Source organism: Physeter macrocephalus, chromosome 18 (genome assembly GCF_002837175.3).
Source record: "Physeter macrocephalus isolate SW-GA chromosome 18, ASM283717v5, whole genome shotgun sequence".
Taxonomy (NCBI): Eukaryota; Metazoa; Chordata; class Mammalia; order Artiodactyla; family Physeteridae; genus Physeter; species Physeter macrocephalus.
In genome coordinates this window covers 47,598,847-47,614,639 of record NC_041231.1, presented here as the reverse complement: position 1 = coordinate 47,614,639, position 15,793 = coordinate 47,598,847, and the positions used below count along the sequence as shown (strand labels likewise).

Here is a 15,793-nt window from a genome sequence, read left to right as displayed (position 1 = left end):
CTTTATTTACCAGCTTAAAAAATATAGATTGCATCTCTAGTGTCTACCTAATATAACCAATAAGGGATTTTGTTCGTTTGTTTGTTTAAGGGCATATGAATCTAAAGATATATTTGATATGTTTCAATTCATTGCAGTTACTATTCTTATTGGTGGCCTATCTTGTCCAGTGGCGCTCTCTTCAATTTGGCAGCTGAATCCTTTTGACATGATCCCAGAAACCTTTAAGAACTTTTCTGCTTTCTGATATGATGAGATGTATCAATGACCTGTGTATTTCCTGCCCCAGATCTGGAATCTGCTGTTTCTCCAAGGAATCCTGGTTTCTTTTATTGAGTAACGGTATTTAGCATTCAAAATTTGGAAGCTAGCTGGCTAACTGAAAGCCTTTCCAGAAGACAGACTTAGAGAAAACTTTATTTCAAGAGAAAACACATCATGAATTCTTAGTGGTATTTCTAATTCAAAACTTCAAGTTCTTCCTTGAATTCACTGATCTTGTATCTTTATCTTCCTTTTACTAGCCTGTTTCCCAGCCCCTCCAACTTAATAACTCATTTGCTTTATTTCACAATCCACACACAGCAGTCTCATTATGACAATGACAATACCAGCACTACCACCAATTATAGGGTTATTGAAAACAATTTAAGATTTTTTGAAGTTTTTTTTGTCCTTAGGGTATATCCTATTAGGCCTGTACAAGTGTCCATAAATGAAGCTTTCTTGAAATACATACATGCTAATTTGTCTGCATATTGTCTATGGCTGCTTTCATGCTAAAGTGGGAGAGTTAAATGGTTACAACAGAGATCATATAGCCAACAAATGAAAAATATTTATCCTCTAGCTCTTTACAGGAAAAGTTTGCTGTCCATTGACTTAGATGATTTATAGGCATCTCCAACTTAATATATTTGAAACCAAATTCCTTAATCCCTGCCATGGCCCCAACCTACTCTACCCTCAGTGTTGCCCACTCTAAGGAGATGGTACCTTCATGCATGCAGTTACTCAGGTCAGAACTAATGTTCAGGCACCATCAACCAGGATGCTGCATATTGAATCTATCATAAAATCTTTTTCGCTCTACTTTCAAAATACCTCTCAAATCTGAGCACTTCTCACTCCCTTCCCCAGAACCATTCTCGATCAGTGTTTCTCAACCTCAGCACTACTGAAGTTTTGGGCTGGATTATTCTTTGTTTTGTGGGCTGTCCTGTGAGTTATGCAATGGTTAGCAGCATCCTTGTTCTCTACTACTAGATGCCAGCAGCACGGCCAACCCCAGTTATGAAAACCAAAAAATGTCCCAGACATTGATAAATGTTCCCTGGGGGGCAACGTCGCCCCATGTTGAGAAGCACCAGTCTAGGCCAGACCACCAAAACGTCACCTCCCACTTGCACTGCTCTAATAGCCCTGGTTTCCCTGCTTCTAATCTTAGTCTCTTGACTACGTATTCTACATTGACAGAGTGACCCTTGAAAATTATGTCATATCGTGTTAGTTCCCTGATCAGAAGCTCCTAATGGCTTCCCAATATACTTCGAAGAAAATTCATTTGAGTAAATGTCAAACCCCTTACTGCGTCTCAAGGTCCTCTATGAGCTGGCCTCGGTGACAGCTTTGGCCTCATTTCTCACTTTTGTTTCTCTTACTCGTTCTGCTCCAGCCACATCGGCCCCTTTGCTTTTCCTAGAAAATGCTGAGCAGCTGTCACCCTTGGCATTTTCTTTTGCCACGCCCTCTGCTCAGCACATTCTTCCCTCAAACAGGTGCACGGCTCACTCTCTCATCTCAATTTGGTCTCTGCTTAGCTATCACCTTCTTTGCTCTCCCATGAAATAGAATGATCATTCTCTATCCACCTAGCTGGCTTAGTTTCTCCTCACAGCACTTCTCCCTGATATCACATACCCATTTATTTATTCTGTCTCCTTCATTAGACTGTAAGTTCTGTAACAGCAGAGGCTTTGTATATTTTGGTTATTTTAGAATTCCCAGTGTCAAGAACAGTTACTGGCAGACAGCAGGCACCCAATAAATATTTATTAAGTACATGAATCAATCAATCAATCAATCAATCAATGAGATTTTCACATCAGCTCACAATACTATAGTAAGGGGATTGTGTAGTCCAATCTAGAGCAAACAAAATATATTCTGCCAGAGCTGGTCTCTGGATAGGAACTGGTTAGGAGCCTTGCTAGAATGTGGAAATGTGGGGTATTTGAGCATGTCCCTCAGGGGCCTATTTGCATAAGGTTCCTTAAGCCTCCCAGAGGGAAAAGGAGATTGGATTCATAGGTTCATGGGATACTGGGATTCACAACCCCAAGAAGAGAGCTAAAACTGCTATTCTAATCTGGGAAGAGAGAGTTGGACAGCTGGCACAAGACTTACTTGAGGTGGGACACAAGCAAAAGACATGAGCAAGGGATGCTTTCCAACACTGTAGTGGCCTGGTCCCTAGAGCAACTCTTTAAGGTATTTTAGTGGAGGAGATGGTTAAGTTTAGGCTCTAGTGGAGTTTAAAGAATTTTTAACTGCTGGTTTAAAGGGAAAACATGAATGTCGCCTGTGAGAGAAGGCAGCAGGAACCATGAGCAGTGCCTCCTGCACAAGAGATGAGGGGCAGGCAAGGAACCAGTGACCCTGAGGGAATGGCTTTAAAACAAGCAGCCAGAGCAACAGGCACCAGCATGGGGACCAGCAGCTAAAGCAGCACCCAGTGAACTCACGGAAAACAGCACCTGAGGACTGGATACTCACCAGGGACCCCCTGAGAAAGAAATTTCTGAGGCCCTGGGCATTCGGGAAACACTGTTGGGCAAGAAAGCATTCACCAACCCCTCAAACTGGCCAAGGCGGGGAGACCTGGGGAAATTTGCAACTGAGAAACTAGAAACACAAATTATGCTTGGCGAAGCTGCCTGTCTTCCAGGGGATGACACTTGCCAAACTTTAACTCTGTAATTTGAGCTGTAATTTGTAGTCTTCTGGTCATTGCGAGTATATATGGATCCCTGAGGCTACCGTGATCAAAGGGAAGATCCATTTATGGATGTGGTGTGGGCTCCGTGACCCTGCCCATCCCCTAAATCACATCCAGGGTGGGCCAAGGGCCCCTACCCCTGAGAGACTGCCTGGGGCCCTCCCCATGAAAGTGCCACCTCTTTCTACAGCCCGAGGCCATCAGGACTGACTTGGCTGAATTGCCCTCCCGGGTATAGAGGCAGATCTTACAACTATGTTAGAATAACCTTTTAGCAAGAATATCCACCAGAAGCTCTAAAGTGTGGTGCCCCATAATTAATAATAGCTAACACTTATTGAGTGCCTACTGTATGCCAGGCATTTGCTACCTGCTTTATATGTATTATGTCATTTGATCTTCAAATAATTCCTGTGGGGTGGGTATTACTATTATAATGCTTTTTATTTTAGAGATGAGTGAGTCAAGACTCAGAGAGGTTAGATAACTTTCTAGAGTTCCCGCAGTAGGGATAGGGTGACGTCTAAATCACTGTCCTACACTATCCTCTCCACTTGGAGTGACTGGTCTCTCTTTCCTAAAGAAAGCATCCTCTTTCATGCTTGGGGGTGAAGAAATGGCTCAGAAGTTAGGAGAACAGAGATGGGATCTCTGGCTGAAGTTTGAGCGACGGTGCTGCCGCTTATGAATTGTGGGTAACAATGCAAGCAGTACTCAGAAAACATGGATGTCCCCTGTCGTGAGGAGCCCAGAGAGGTGCCATGCAGATGCCTCTTCAAAGAAGGGCTTAGTGTCTCAGCGGTTAGCTCCTTCGGGGTTTGCCTCAGCTGCAGAGAGCTGCCTTGCTCAACATCTTTTTCCCAGGATGGCAACATCCAATGACTGACAGTGATGGGGGGATCACAGCCCAGCCATTTCAGGCCATTCATACCCAATACAGGACATCTCTAATTGGCTAGAGCTCTGTCAGGCCTGGGTTGCAATCTGACTTCTCTTTCTGTCCAATCCTCCTTCTTCCGCCTTCCTTCCAAGGCTGTGGATCGCTAATCACTCCCTTGCATCCCAGACTCTGTCTGGACACCTTAACTGTGACACCTATGTCCCAGGGAAGGCGAGCTCCTGGCTGCCCTCCATGGAAGGGCAGATGATCAGAATGCACCCTGGTTATCCATAGAAGACTCTTGGTCTCCCTATGGGAAAGGCTAATTCTGCTTCCCAACTTTTTCCATGCCATGACCTGCAAGAAAGTATTCTATTTGGGCAGCTCATTGAGGGAAATGAAGGAGGTTGCTTGGGTTGGGAGGACTGGTTCAGAGTCTATAACTTGTCCTATAGGCTGAGAGTATCCCTGTAACCCATTCAGGACATACTGGTTGGAAGATCCAGGCCAAGTCAAAGATCATAATGCTCTAAAGAGGGTGGTGCATACATACACACTCACTAACTGGGCTTGATTATGTGGACTAAAGGCTTAATTGTAAAAGGCAAAATTATAAAACTTTTTTTTTTTTTTGGCTGCTCCATGCGGCATGCAGGATCTTAGTTCCCTGACCAGGGATTGAACCCGTGCTCCCTGCAGTGGAAGCGTGGAGTCTTAACCACTGGACCGCCAGGGAAGTCCAAAATTTTGATAGAAGAATATCTTTATGACCTTAGGATAGGGAAGGATTTCTTAAATAAAATGTACAAAAGTGCAAACCAAAAGGGAGAAGATTGATAATTGTACCTACATAAAAATTAAGAACTTCTATTCGTCAGAAGATATCATGAAGAAATTAAAAAGACAAACCATAACTGTGAGAGGATATTAGCAACAATATGATAATAATACTAGCAAAGCATTCATATTCAGAATATAGATAAAGAATTCCTAGGACTCAAAAGGAAAAATTCAGGCAATTTGGTAGAAAAATGAGCAAAAGACATAAACAGGCATTTCACAGAAACAGAGTCATAAATATATAAAAATATACTTAACCTTATTAGTTACCAGGGAAATACAAATATCCATCAACAGGTAAAAATGAACCAGATACTGCTACTCCTTGCAGCATAGATGAATCTTAAAAACCCAGTGGTAGTGAACAAAGCAAATTACAGAATAAACGTTTGCTTCTAATTAAATAAATATGTGATTGATTCCATTTTCAAAACCAGGAAAAACTAAATGCATAAGGACAAAACTAAAGAAGAACAAGTAAACCATCAGTCTAACATTCCAAATATGTTGTGGAGGAGGCAGGGAGTGCGTGGAGGGTCATTAAAGATGTTGATGCTGTTCTGTGTCAGGGGTCGGCAGCTCACTGGCCATATACAGTTCTCCACCTTCTATTATACAGCCTGTGAACTAAGATATTCTTACATTATTTTTAAATGGTGGGGAAAATCTTTTTTTAATATATTTTGTGGCATTTGAGAATTATATGAAATTCAAAATTTCAGGGTCCATAAAGAAAGCTTTACTGGAACAGAGCCACAAACGCCTACTGGTTTACAGATTGTCCATCTCTGTCTATCTCTCTCTACCCACCTCCCCACCATATACAGCCAACTGGAATATAATTTTCCTATTGGAATACAGTTTTCCTTGAGTTTCTCATGTTTATGCATTATGAGCAGAGGCACTGACTGCCTTTGTTCTGGACTATTTTTTCAAGGATATTTGCATAATGAACAGGCTCAGAAGATATCGTGTTTCCCTCCAGAGCAAAAGGCAGGTACCCATTATAAATGTTTCAGATTCCCTAATCTCAGGGTTCCTCTTCTGTAACATAACGCACTGTGCGAGCAGGTACCATCTGGCCCTTTTTACATCATCCTGTGCAAATTGGGGCTCAGAACCAGCACAAGAAAATGCTGATACTCGGGCTACAGCTGTTTCTGTGAATAAGAAACTCTCCTTTGTTTCTGACCCAGGAGTCTTGGGTCTTCCACCAGCATCCATGAAAGTGCAGCAGGGTAGAATCTCACACCATTCACAGTCCTTGACAGCGCCTCCCCCGCCCCCCCCCTCCGCCCGACCATTTTACGGATGAGAAATCTGAAACCCAGAGAAGGGAAGGGGCTGGCCTGAGGTCACTGTACTGATGAGTAGCAGCACTAACTCAAGGTCTCATATTTCCCTGACACTCAGCCCAGTGCTCAGTCCTTGCCTCTGGGCAGCATCTCAGGACTCCTGCAGGCCTCTGAAGGACATTAGGACATTCCCTTGCTTCCCTTGGGCCTTACCTTTCACGCTACATTTGAAGGTTTGACTGACTACTCCAGTATTATTCTCCTTCTCTGCTGGCCATTGATACACGTAGACTGTGGTTCTGGAAGACCCGGCATCGAGCACGATTCCATACTGAATAAAAGGTGGGGAGGGAGAGTCAGAGACAGGCATCTGAGGACCCCTTTTCCCAGGGGGCCACCGAGAACCCTGAATCCTCCCAAGAGCTTAACCCACACTGCTTCATTTAGGTAGGAGCTGACCAAAAAGAAAAAACTATTTTCTCTAAACCAGCTTTGTCTCCATGGACTCTGGATGGAGGGGTTGGAGGGAGATGGGTCAGGTGTTCTAGGCCGCAGTTCTCAGCCTTGACCTCACATTAGAATCACTTGGGGAGCTTTTGAAACTCCCAGTGCCAAGGTTGCACTTGAGACCCATTAAATCAGAATCTCTGTCTGTGGACCCAGGCACCAACAGTTTTTAAAGCTCCCTTGGTGATTCCAGTATGCAGCCAAGGTTGAAGATGAGTACCCCAAAGATCTTGCATGCAAAGACAGTCTCCTGATACCTCCTCATCCAGACTCTGCGGGGGGTGGGGGGGGGCGGTCAGAAGCCACCTTGGTCTCAGGAGTACAATGAATAGTCAGTCACCTGCTGCCCTCTATTCTCCAAACTTCCAGGCCTATCAGCCTGGGATAAACAACCAAAAGGAAACCATAGGTAGGAAGTTCTCACAGGGGAGTGACACACTGATATCTGCATTGGCCTTCAGAATGAAAGTATTCCTGCTTAAGGAGGAAAAAACTAAAATACAAACGAATGTTGACATATTATCCCACTTTGGTGACATGTGTGTGAACAAATGGACAGGAGGGTATTGCCAGCCATCTCACGCAGCTTGAGGCAGGTACCAGGGAGCTTCACTTGACGGTGTGGCCCAGCCCAGGCCCTGGACCAGGCCTGCCTAGGAAGGAGCATTCATTAGCAGCCTAGGGGCACTGGAATGAGTTATGCTGACCTAGGTCACTATCTGGTTGGGCTTGGAATCAGCCCAGGGCATCAGAGGCTTCTGGGTGGCACCTTTTCCCCAATTCCCCCACCACTGAGTTAGCCTAACCTGTCCCAGAGAGGAAGATGATGTTGGGTTGTGGAGGCAGGTCACATCAGATGGATTCCTACTTTTCCGATATTGCGTAAGAGACCTAACCTTTCTGGGTTCCCTCGTCTTCAGACAACTTCCTTTCAGAAGTAAACAGGAGACTGATGCTTAGTGGCTGCTCAATAAATACAGGCTATATAGAAAAAATCAGTGAAGCAAAATAAATAAAATTGCAAAGCAAGAAAAAGAGGAAAAAAGTGAATAACACCCCTCAAATCCAACTATTGTTTTAACACCTTGTTATATATCTTTTCCAATGGTTTTCTGTGCATACAACTACATATACACATATGTGTTTAGACATATGTTTTTAAATCGACACAGGATTACACTACACATAATCTTCTCCAATGCTCTTTTCTTACTTAAAAAGTATATCATGGGGAATTTCCCTGGTGGTCCAGTGGTTAAGGCTCCGCGTTTCCACTGCAGGGGGCACGGGTTAGATCCCTGGTCAGGGAACTAAGATGCCTCATGCCATGCAGCGCGGCCAATAAATAAATAAATAAATAAATAAATAAAAGTATATCATGAACATCTCTCCCTACCAGTAAAAATACTGACATGATTTTTAAGCCATTCATCACATTCACTATGAGATGTACAGTAGTTAATTTAACCAATCCCGATTCTAAACTTTCTATCACGAAGGCTTGCTTCATTTGAAAGAGGAGCAAATAAAAAAATGTTACTCCAGCTTCTCCATTCTATTAAGATAGAACATCCTGTGTACATTGGTATTTGAACTTGAATAGCCTCTTCACCTCAGCTCTTCAGTCTGATGCGTGTTGCCTGAGATACTGACATGACACCCCCCATGGCAAACAGAGGAGGCATTGTACGCAATCTGTTCCAGGCAGAGGCTCCCCATGAGATTAAAGCACAGGTTGAAACTGAAGGAAACCAGGCACTCCAGAGGTCTGAGCCTCTGTATCAGTCTGCTTTCTTTCCTTCCCTCTGCTGCCGACCTGCTCACCAGCCCCTCCATGCCTGGTACTGATAAGAGGAGAGAGAGCATAAGAGGGCAGCTACTCCAGAGGGTGCCTGTCTGTCCCCAAATCTTCTTTATCCCAACCCTTCATGAAGAATGCTCGAGGCTGCTGGGCCAAGATCAGAAAGAATGAAGAATGTCCATTCTCATTTGTATGTCCAGGAAAATGGGATTCAGTTTTCAGCAGAATGGGCAGCAGCCAGAGACTTTGCTCTGAGATTTGCAGGAGAAATGGCGGCCACTTGGGCGCCTGCTAATGTGGTGACAGGAGCAGCCTTGAGGCCCAGTGCTACTTTGTACTAAGATGATCCACCCCCACCCCACCATCGTTCACTGGCATTTTCAAAAGTGAAAAAATTGGTCTTTAATCAGTTTTCAGAGCTCATTTGCCTAGATCAGTGCAACTCAGTGCGTTTCCATGGAGGGAGGGGGAAGGGGAGAATGAATTTCATTCAGTTCAGCTAGGTGGGTGATGTTTGGATGAAAAGCATTAAGTCGCCTTCTGTTTAATGCAGTGTCAGAAAAACAACAAACAAACATGGTCTGACTGTGGAACTGAAGATACAGTCAGTGGGTGAACCAAAAGGAAACATATGAACCCCATGGTCCAAAACTCAAGAACTTTGTGAGCTTCTAACAAAAGCAAAACCAGAGGTCATAAGATCAGCTTTCTTAGATGTGTTTTATTATTATTATTATTATCATCATCATCATTATTACTCTTACTATAATAATGAGAATAGTGGTAGTAATAAACATTTGGTGAACACTTATAATATGCCAGGCACTGCACAAAGGGCTTTAGTTTTGCATTTATAAGGCAGGTGTTATCATCATCCCCACGTGACAGATAGGGAAACTGAGGCTCACAGGGGTTAAATAATTAGCCAAGGTCACAGACTTGGGATCGAGCCAGGGTCTAACTGACTCTCAAACCTGTACTCATAGCCCCTGTGCTTTCACTGAGTTCCAAGGAAAACAAGTCTTAACAGGGTGACTGATTAATAAGAAGGTGCCTGATATGGTACGGCAGACTTTCTTTGTTCAGACAAAAGACCCTCAGAAGCAAACTCTTGGTTAAGTGGTGTGCAGATCTGGCTGGAGAGGAGAATCACCAATTTGAATAAGGAGCCAGGGCCTTCTAGAAAGGAAAAAACCAATTACCCACCTCTTGTACTCCAAGAGGTAAACCAGAGTGGGCCACAGCGCACCAGATATCCAGGCTGATGACTGAGAATGGATGAAGGTTAGAAGGAAATGGTTTTAACACAGCCTGGCCCAGTTGTTGTGCTTTGGAGAGTCATGTGACCCAAGGTGAGGCTCTGACTGGTAGAAAAGCAGTGTCCCTACAACCTGGGACCCTGCAGGCCCCTTTTCAACAGTGGCACCATGTGGCTGCGAGCGGCAATAGCAGTGGGGTATTGATCAGATGGGTCTGAGAAGCTCCAGGGCTTCTAAACAACTGTGATGCGGTTAGGAGGGCGAAACCTCAAGAGGAAGATATTGGACTTAATGATAATAAAGCGGCGGGGTTGAGGTGGGGGGTGCTGAGTGAAAAATAAAGGCGACGTCATCATGTTTACTCTTCAAGCTTATAGAGCAGGTCAGACCAGTGACAGTGAAAAAGGGACTGGGGATATTTCCACCGTTGGCTAAGTTTTAATAGTTCCGCTTTTACACTCAGATAAACCAAGGTTAGGTAGGCCAACATTGGATTTAATAGCCAGATATCATGACTTTTCATGTGGGTCTTGAGGAACATGCCAGGGCCCCTCAGATAGGCCACTGTGGAGCTGGCCCCTCAAAACCAACTGTCAGCAGCACACAAAAAGGCAAAACAAGGCTCAGGTATGAAAACATAAACAATGAAAAAGCCTTTATATTCACTGGTCTCCACCTCCACACTGCCCTTCCTGCCCCTAGCACACACTGCAAAACAAAAGGAAAGGTCTCTGGACAGCCTGAGAAAAGCTGCATGTGGAATGACCCCTTCCAAGCTGTCATTCTGCTCCTGCTTCAACTGGCCCAGGACATCTGTCTTTTCTTATAACTAACCCACTCAGTGAAGCAGAATGGGCCTTCTGAGCCAATATTCCTGTGTTATACAACTTCCTGTCCCCTACAACTGGGGCCTGACAGCGAGATTCTGAAGAGATTAAAAACTCCCTCTCTGAACTGTCTGCTAATTGGTGAGGGTACGTCTACTGGTCCTTCCAAACCCTTGCCTAAGGCCAATGTTCTCTGCTCTCTTTTCTTCTATGCCAAGTCTGCTATTTCCAATCTGTGGAACCATGGGACGCTATTTGCCCTTTCTGTTCCTCTGTTTTCTCATCTTCAAAATGGGAATAATAATAATCTATCTACAGGGAACAGTCACTGAGGGTTCCCTGCCCACAAGCCCTCAGACCTTACCACTGTGATGTCCAACCATGCACTTTCTACCTGCCTGAAGGCTGTCTCCATTGGCTGAACCTACCTGAGCCCACAATATGCCAGAAATACTAGAGAGCTAATGTTCCCCAGGGAGCAGCCCTCAACCAATGACTAATGGAAGCTGGTGTGTAAATATGCCCTTGAGTAGGATGGCTGTGAGGCAGATGTTCTATACGCCCATGGCAGAGGACACCCCTGAGGTGAGAATTCTGCACTGGCTCCCAGAAATCCCTAGCAGGACAGCTCCAGCTGCCCACAGTGGTAACCTGCTGGGTAATAGCCCCTCCATTGGCTGCCTTCCCTTCTGTCTCACTTCCCATCCCCCCACAGTTCTTCGTGGGGTCACCCCCAGATGACCATCTTGCATGGGCATCTTTGACTAGGGGAACCCCTATGACACAGAACTAAACATGTGTGGTCTCCTTCTTCAACATTGCCCTCCATACTGCTTGGGGACCCACTTTTCTGTACTCAGTTTACTCTTCAAGTCTTCTAATTCCTCCATATCCCTCCAGTTTGAATTTACCTCTCATCTCCCAAAACAACTGCCTTAACCAGCTCATCCCTCACTTTTAAAGGGCCTGAGGGAAAATTTTATAAATGAAGACTTCTGCCCTGCCCCACCCCCACCTGTCTTCCCATCCCCAGGCAAATCCATAGAGTAGACAGCCTCATGCACCTGTATGTTGACTGTAGAGGGTGGGCTAGCTCAGACCCCACACTCATGCTCTGTCTACTCTCCGTGCAAGCATCTGCCCCTTTGCCACCCCTCAGACCAGTGATGAGGTCTGCCCTCAGCAGGAGGCCCACACAGACCGTGGATTCTGGGGTCCCAGGCACCACAGCATGTTCTAGAAGGGAAGCATGACTCTTGGTGGGCACATTCCCTTGTCCCACGGAGAGATATACCTGGAACGCAGCTAGAGCTGGTTCGTTTGATTTATGGGGTCTAAGGGTGGTACTGGGGTCTAAGAATGGTTACTGGGGTCTAAGAGTGGAACCAGCCTTCCCCCCAATTGGGAGGCATGTCCCTCCTCCAATTCAGCACCTTCCTGCCTCTGCATCCATCCTCCCTCCTTCCCTCCTGTGGAAAGGAGGACGTGTTTTCCCCACAGAGGCCAGTATCTCCTCCTGGGTTCCCTGTTTAGAACTTAGGATCAAGGAACAGCGGGAAGTAAGTGAAAAGAGCCGTGGGAACAAGAGGGTCCGGGTTTCAGTTCTGGTCCTGCCATCCACTGGTCAAACCTATGTTTCCTCACTTGCAAAATGGTGGTGACAGTGCTTGTCCACCTTCCATAGTTGGCATAAGAGTTCAGTGAAATAATTCAGGGAAAAACGCTCACTCAACTGAATAGCAATTTACAAAGTGTAAGGGGGTATTTCCCCTAGTTGGCAATCCTGATTTTATATAGTTTATAGGAGAAGGCAGTGCCTGGAACTTGGGAAAACAGATTCTCTAGGCCTTAGCTAATGTCTTTGGACAACCAGATAATTTGTTTTCCTCTCACCATTAGACAGCTGCATAAGGCCTTTTATTTTTCTTTTTTATTCATGCTATTCATGGGGGTCTGAGATTCTTAAGTAAAATACCTTATAAAAGAACCAAATTCCATTATCTAAAAAAGATTTTAGGGACTTCCCTGGTGGCACAGTGGTTGAGAATCCGCCTTCCAATGCAGGGGACATGGGTTCGATCCCTGGTCCAGGAAGATTCCACATGCCGCGGAGCAACTAAGCCCATGCGCCACAGCTACTGAGACTGTGCTCTAGAGCCTGCGAGCCACAACTACTAAGCCTGAGAGTCGCAACTGCTGAAGCCCGCATGCCTAGAGCCTGCGCTCCACAACAGGGGAAGCCACCGCAATGAGAAGCCCGGCACTGCAATGAAGAGTAGCCCCGCTCGCCACAACTAGAGAAAGCCTGTGTGCAGCAACGAAGACCCAACGTGGCCAAAAACAATAAATAAATTTAAAAAAAATTTTGTAGGAAATTTCCTGGTGTTCCAGTGGTTAGGACTTAGCCCATGCGCCACAGCTACTGAGACTGTGCTCTAGAGCCTGCGAGCCACAACTACTAAGCCTGAGAGTCGCAACTGCTGAAGCCCGCATGCCTAGAGCCTGCGCTCCACAACAGGGGAAGCCACCGCAATGAGAAGCCCGGCACTGCAATGAAGAGTAGCCCCGCTCGCCACAACTAGAGAAAGCCTGTGTGCAGCAATGAAGACCCAACGTGGCCAAAAACAATAAATAAATTAAAAAAAAATTTTTTAGGAAATTTCCTGGTGTTCCAGTGGTTAGGACTTGGTGCTCTCACTGCCTGGGCCCCAGGTTAGATCCCTGGTCGGAGAATTAAGATCCCACAAGCTGCACGGCGAAGGCAAAAAAAAATAATTAATTAAAATAAATAAATAAATGAAAAGGTTTTACTTTAATCCTTTAGAAAAGTGAACTCAGGATGGTAGAGCAAACTCACCCACGCAGCCAAGGCATATTAGTTTCTTTTTTACCTTTTAAAAACCTCTATTTCAGATATAGCCATTGAACACTCCCTAACAGCAGGAAGATGTAGAAAGGACTCTAAGGTCAAGGATAAATACTAAATGAGATTCAGATAACATGGCTCCTATGGCCCTTGTCCAACTAAGAGAGGTTTTCCTATTTTTAAAGAGTCATAAGAAGACAAAAGCAAAAACAAAAGAAGATTCGCAACAGAGACTATAAACGGCTCTCAAAGCCTAAAATGTGTACTGTTCGGCCCTTTACAGAGAAAGTTTGCTGACTTCTACCCAAAAAGGTTGAAGGACTCACTGACTCTCTTCACCTTTCATTTGACAGTCTCTCATGGGATCACCTCCTATCACCCTTAATAGCCAAGGCAGAAAGGATACATACAATTCTCAGCCTACCAGAGAACATCCATTTGGGGATGGACTTATCAAGAGCTGAGAGAGGCTTGTGGAACTTAGCATAAGGTGCTGAGTAATTTTGCGGGGGGAAGAGTCAGAGGGATCATGGCATACTTCTAGACTCAACAGAGGTAGCACAACACAGCTCAAGAAGTCCTTTCAGGTCCTTGATTTTGTTTACCCAGGCTAGGCCAGATGAAGAGCCTGGGTCTCCTGGTCTTCACTCATGAGCAAGTTTGTGTCATCTGGAGGAACTGACAAGCTGGTAGATCTTTGGCAGCCATCTATAATTCTTGGCTACAGAGTCTAGCTTTGGTTCTAACAGTCAGGAGTCAAAGCAAGACCTCACAGTCCTAGGAGAAGGTGTCACCACTATCAATCTTTCACCTCAAACATCACAAACCCAGCATGTCCAGTCTTTCTCCCTGGGTTCTTACTCCACCTTTCCCTGGCTCCAGCTAGAGGTAAGGGCAAGAATTTTCTTCTCTTCTAACTCATGAGTTTAGAATCATTGATGTCAGAGCCCATTTCTTCCCTTCAATGCCAACCCCTTCACACCTACCTTCAGTCCTGGAAGGAGAACCTCTTTCTGGTGAATCTGGATGAGTGTGACAGCTACAAGCACCACAATGCTCAAAAGCAAGACCACCAAGGTGATGATGGCTGAAATTCGGGAGAGGGCCTTGAGGCCTAAAATGGGGAGACCCAGAAGACACATGAGGGGGAATTGGGAACAAGGTCCTGGCCTTCGTAGAATCTGTGGACTGGGTGCTTAACCGCATGCATAAGTCAGTTTCTCTGGCTTTAGTGAGACCAATACTTTTAGAGAAGCAACTGGGCTCAGTACCCATTTATCTTTCCTCCAAAGAGTGGACTAAACCAGTGTTTGCGGGGAGGGTATGCATGGTTTAGTTCTCTGGTATTTCCCAAAGTGTGTTATGCATATTACTGGTCATCCCTGAGATGATTTACAATAACATTTGTTTCAATGTAGATTTGAACATTATGGGTTTTCTATTAAAGCAGGTGATATAACATTTCATTTGAAAATAATCTCAGATAAATAAAAAGAAATGTATATTGTATTTCAGGTGTAATCAATGATTATAAAGTTCAGTACATGGTGACTTATCGTCAAGCAAGTAGTAACGCGTTTGAATTCCTAAGATATGTGGGTTTCCAGTAAGAATTCAACCTCAGTCATTTTTCCTGTGTCTATAGTAAAGGCATAGGGTCTCCCCTACATCTTCACAAAGAGTAACTAGACCCCAATCCACGTGTTCCCTCCCAAAGTGGTCATATAATCTCTGGTATTTGTATTTTAATCATAATTATATCTATGTAAACTATATCTATCCATTTAAAAGAAGAAGAAAAAATGTAGCATATGAATAGTCTTCAACTAAATATATAGCCTCTGAATAAAGGTAATTATATAATTATATGCATTATATAGTAATATATAATGTATCATAATGGACTATTTCTGCTTATTAAATTTAAACTAATATTTCTTAACTAGAGGATTATGAGCAAATATTTACTTGGGTCTTAAAAAATCAGTGGGCTAGTGAAAATTTCATAAAGCAGCAAATATACTTATTTAAAAAAAGAAAAGAAAAGAAAGAAACTTTCTGAAATGATTCCATTTGTTAAGTTCTAAAACAGGTGACAGAAATCAGAACAGTGATTGAATGGGGGTTTGGGGCAAGGGTCCACTGGGAAGGAACACGTTGGCACTTTCTGGGGTAATGGAATGCTCTTACATCTTAATAGGATTGTGGGGTATATGGGTGCGTGCATTTTTCAAAATTTATCAGATTTTTCCAAAGTTCTTTGGAAAAAACTGAAAATCAAAGCAAACCAGCTCCTTAGGTACAATTTCCCTTAAAAAAAAAGATTCTTATAAATTGTCCCTATTCTAAAAACATAATCCTTTCAGAAGGCAAGAATACCTAATTTAGGGACACAAGATCTATCCATTTCACTGTATATAAATTATACCTAGGGCTTCCCTGGTGGCGCAGTGGTTGAGAGTCTGCCTGCCGATGCAGGGGACACGGGTTCGTGCCCCGGTCCGGGAAGATCCCACATGC

At 44.3% G+C, this 15,793-nt stretch overlaps 1 protein-coding gene across 1 annotated transcript in view; it reads right to left on the bottom strand.

The window, feature by feature from the left end:
- The window catches only part of ENTPD3 (ectonucleoside triphosphate diphosphohydrolase 3), a 34,343-nt gene that overhangs the window by 16,189 nt on the left and 2,361 nt on the right, over positions 1–15,793 (bottom strand). The window contains exons 2-3 of the mRNA XM_007116459.3: positions 14,260–14,387; positions 6,227–6,344 (exon numbers count right to left, since the gene is read on the bottom strand). Of these exons, the coding sequence (XP_007116521.1) occupies positions 6,227–6,344; positions 14,260–14,387 (246 nt within the window). The remainder of the gene's footprint in view (positions 1–6,226; positions 6,345–14,259; positions 14,388–15,793) is intronic.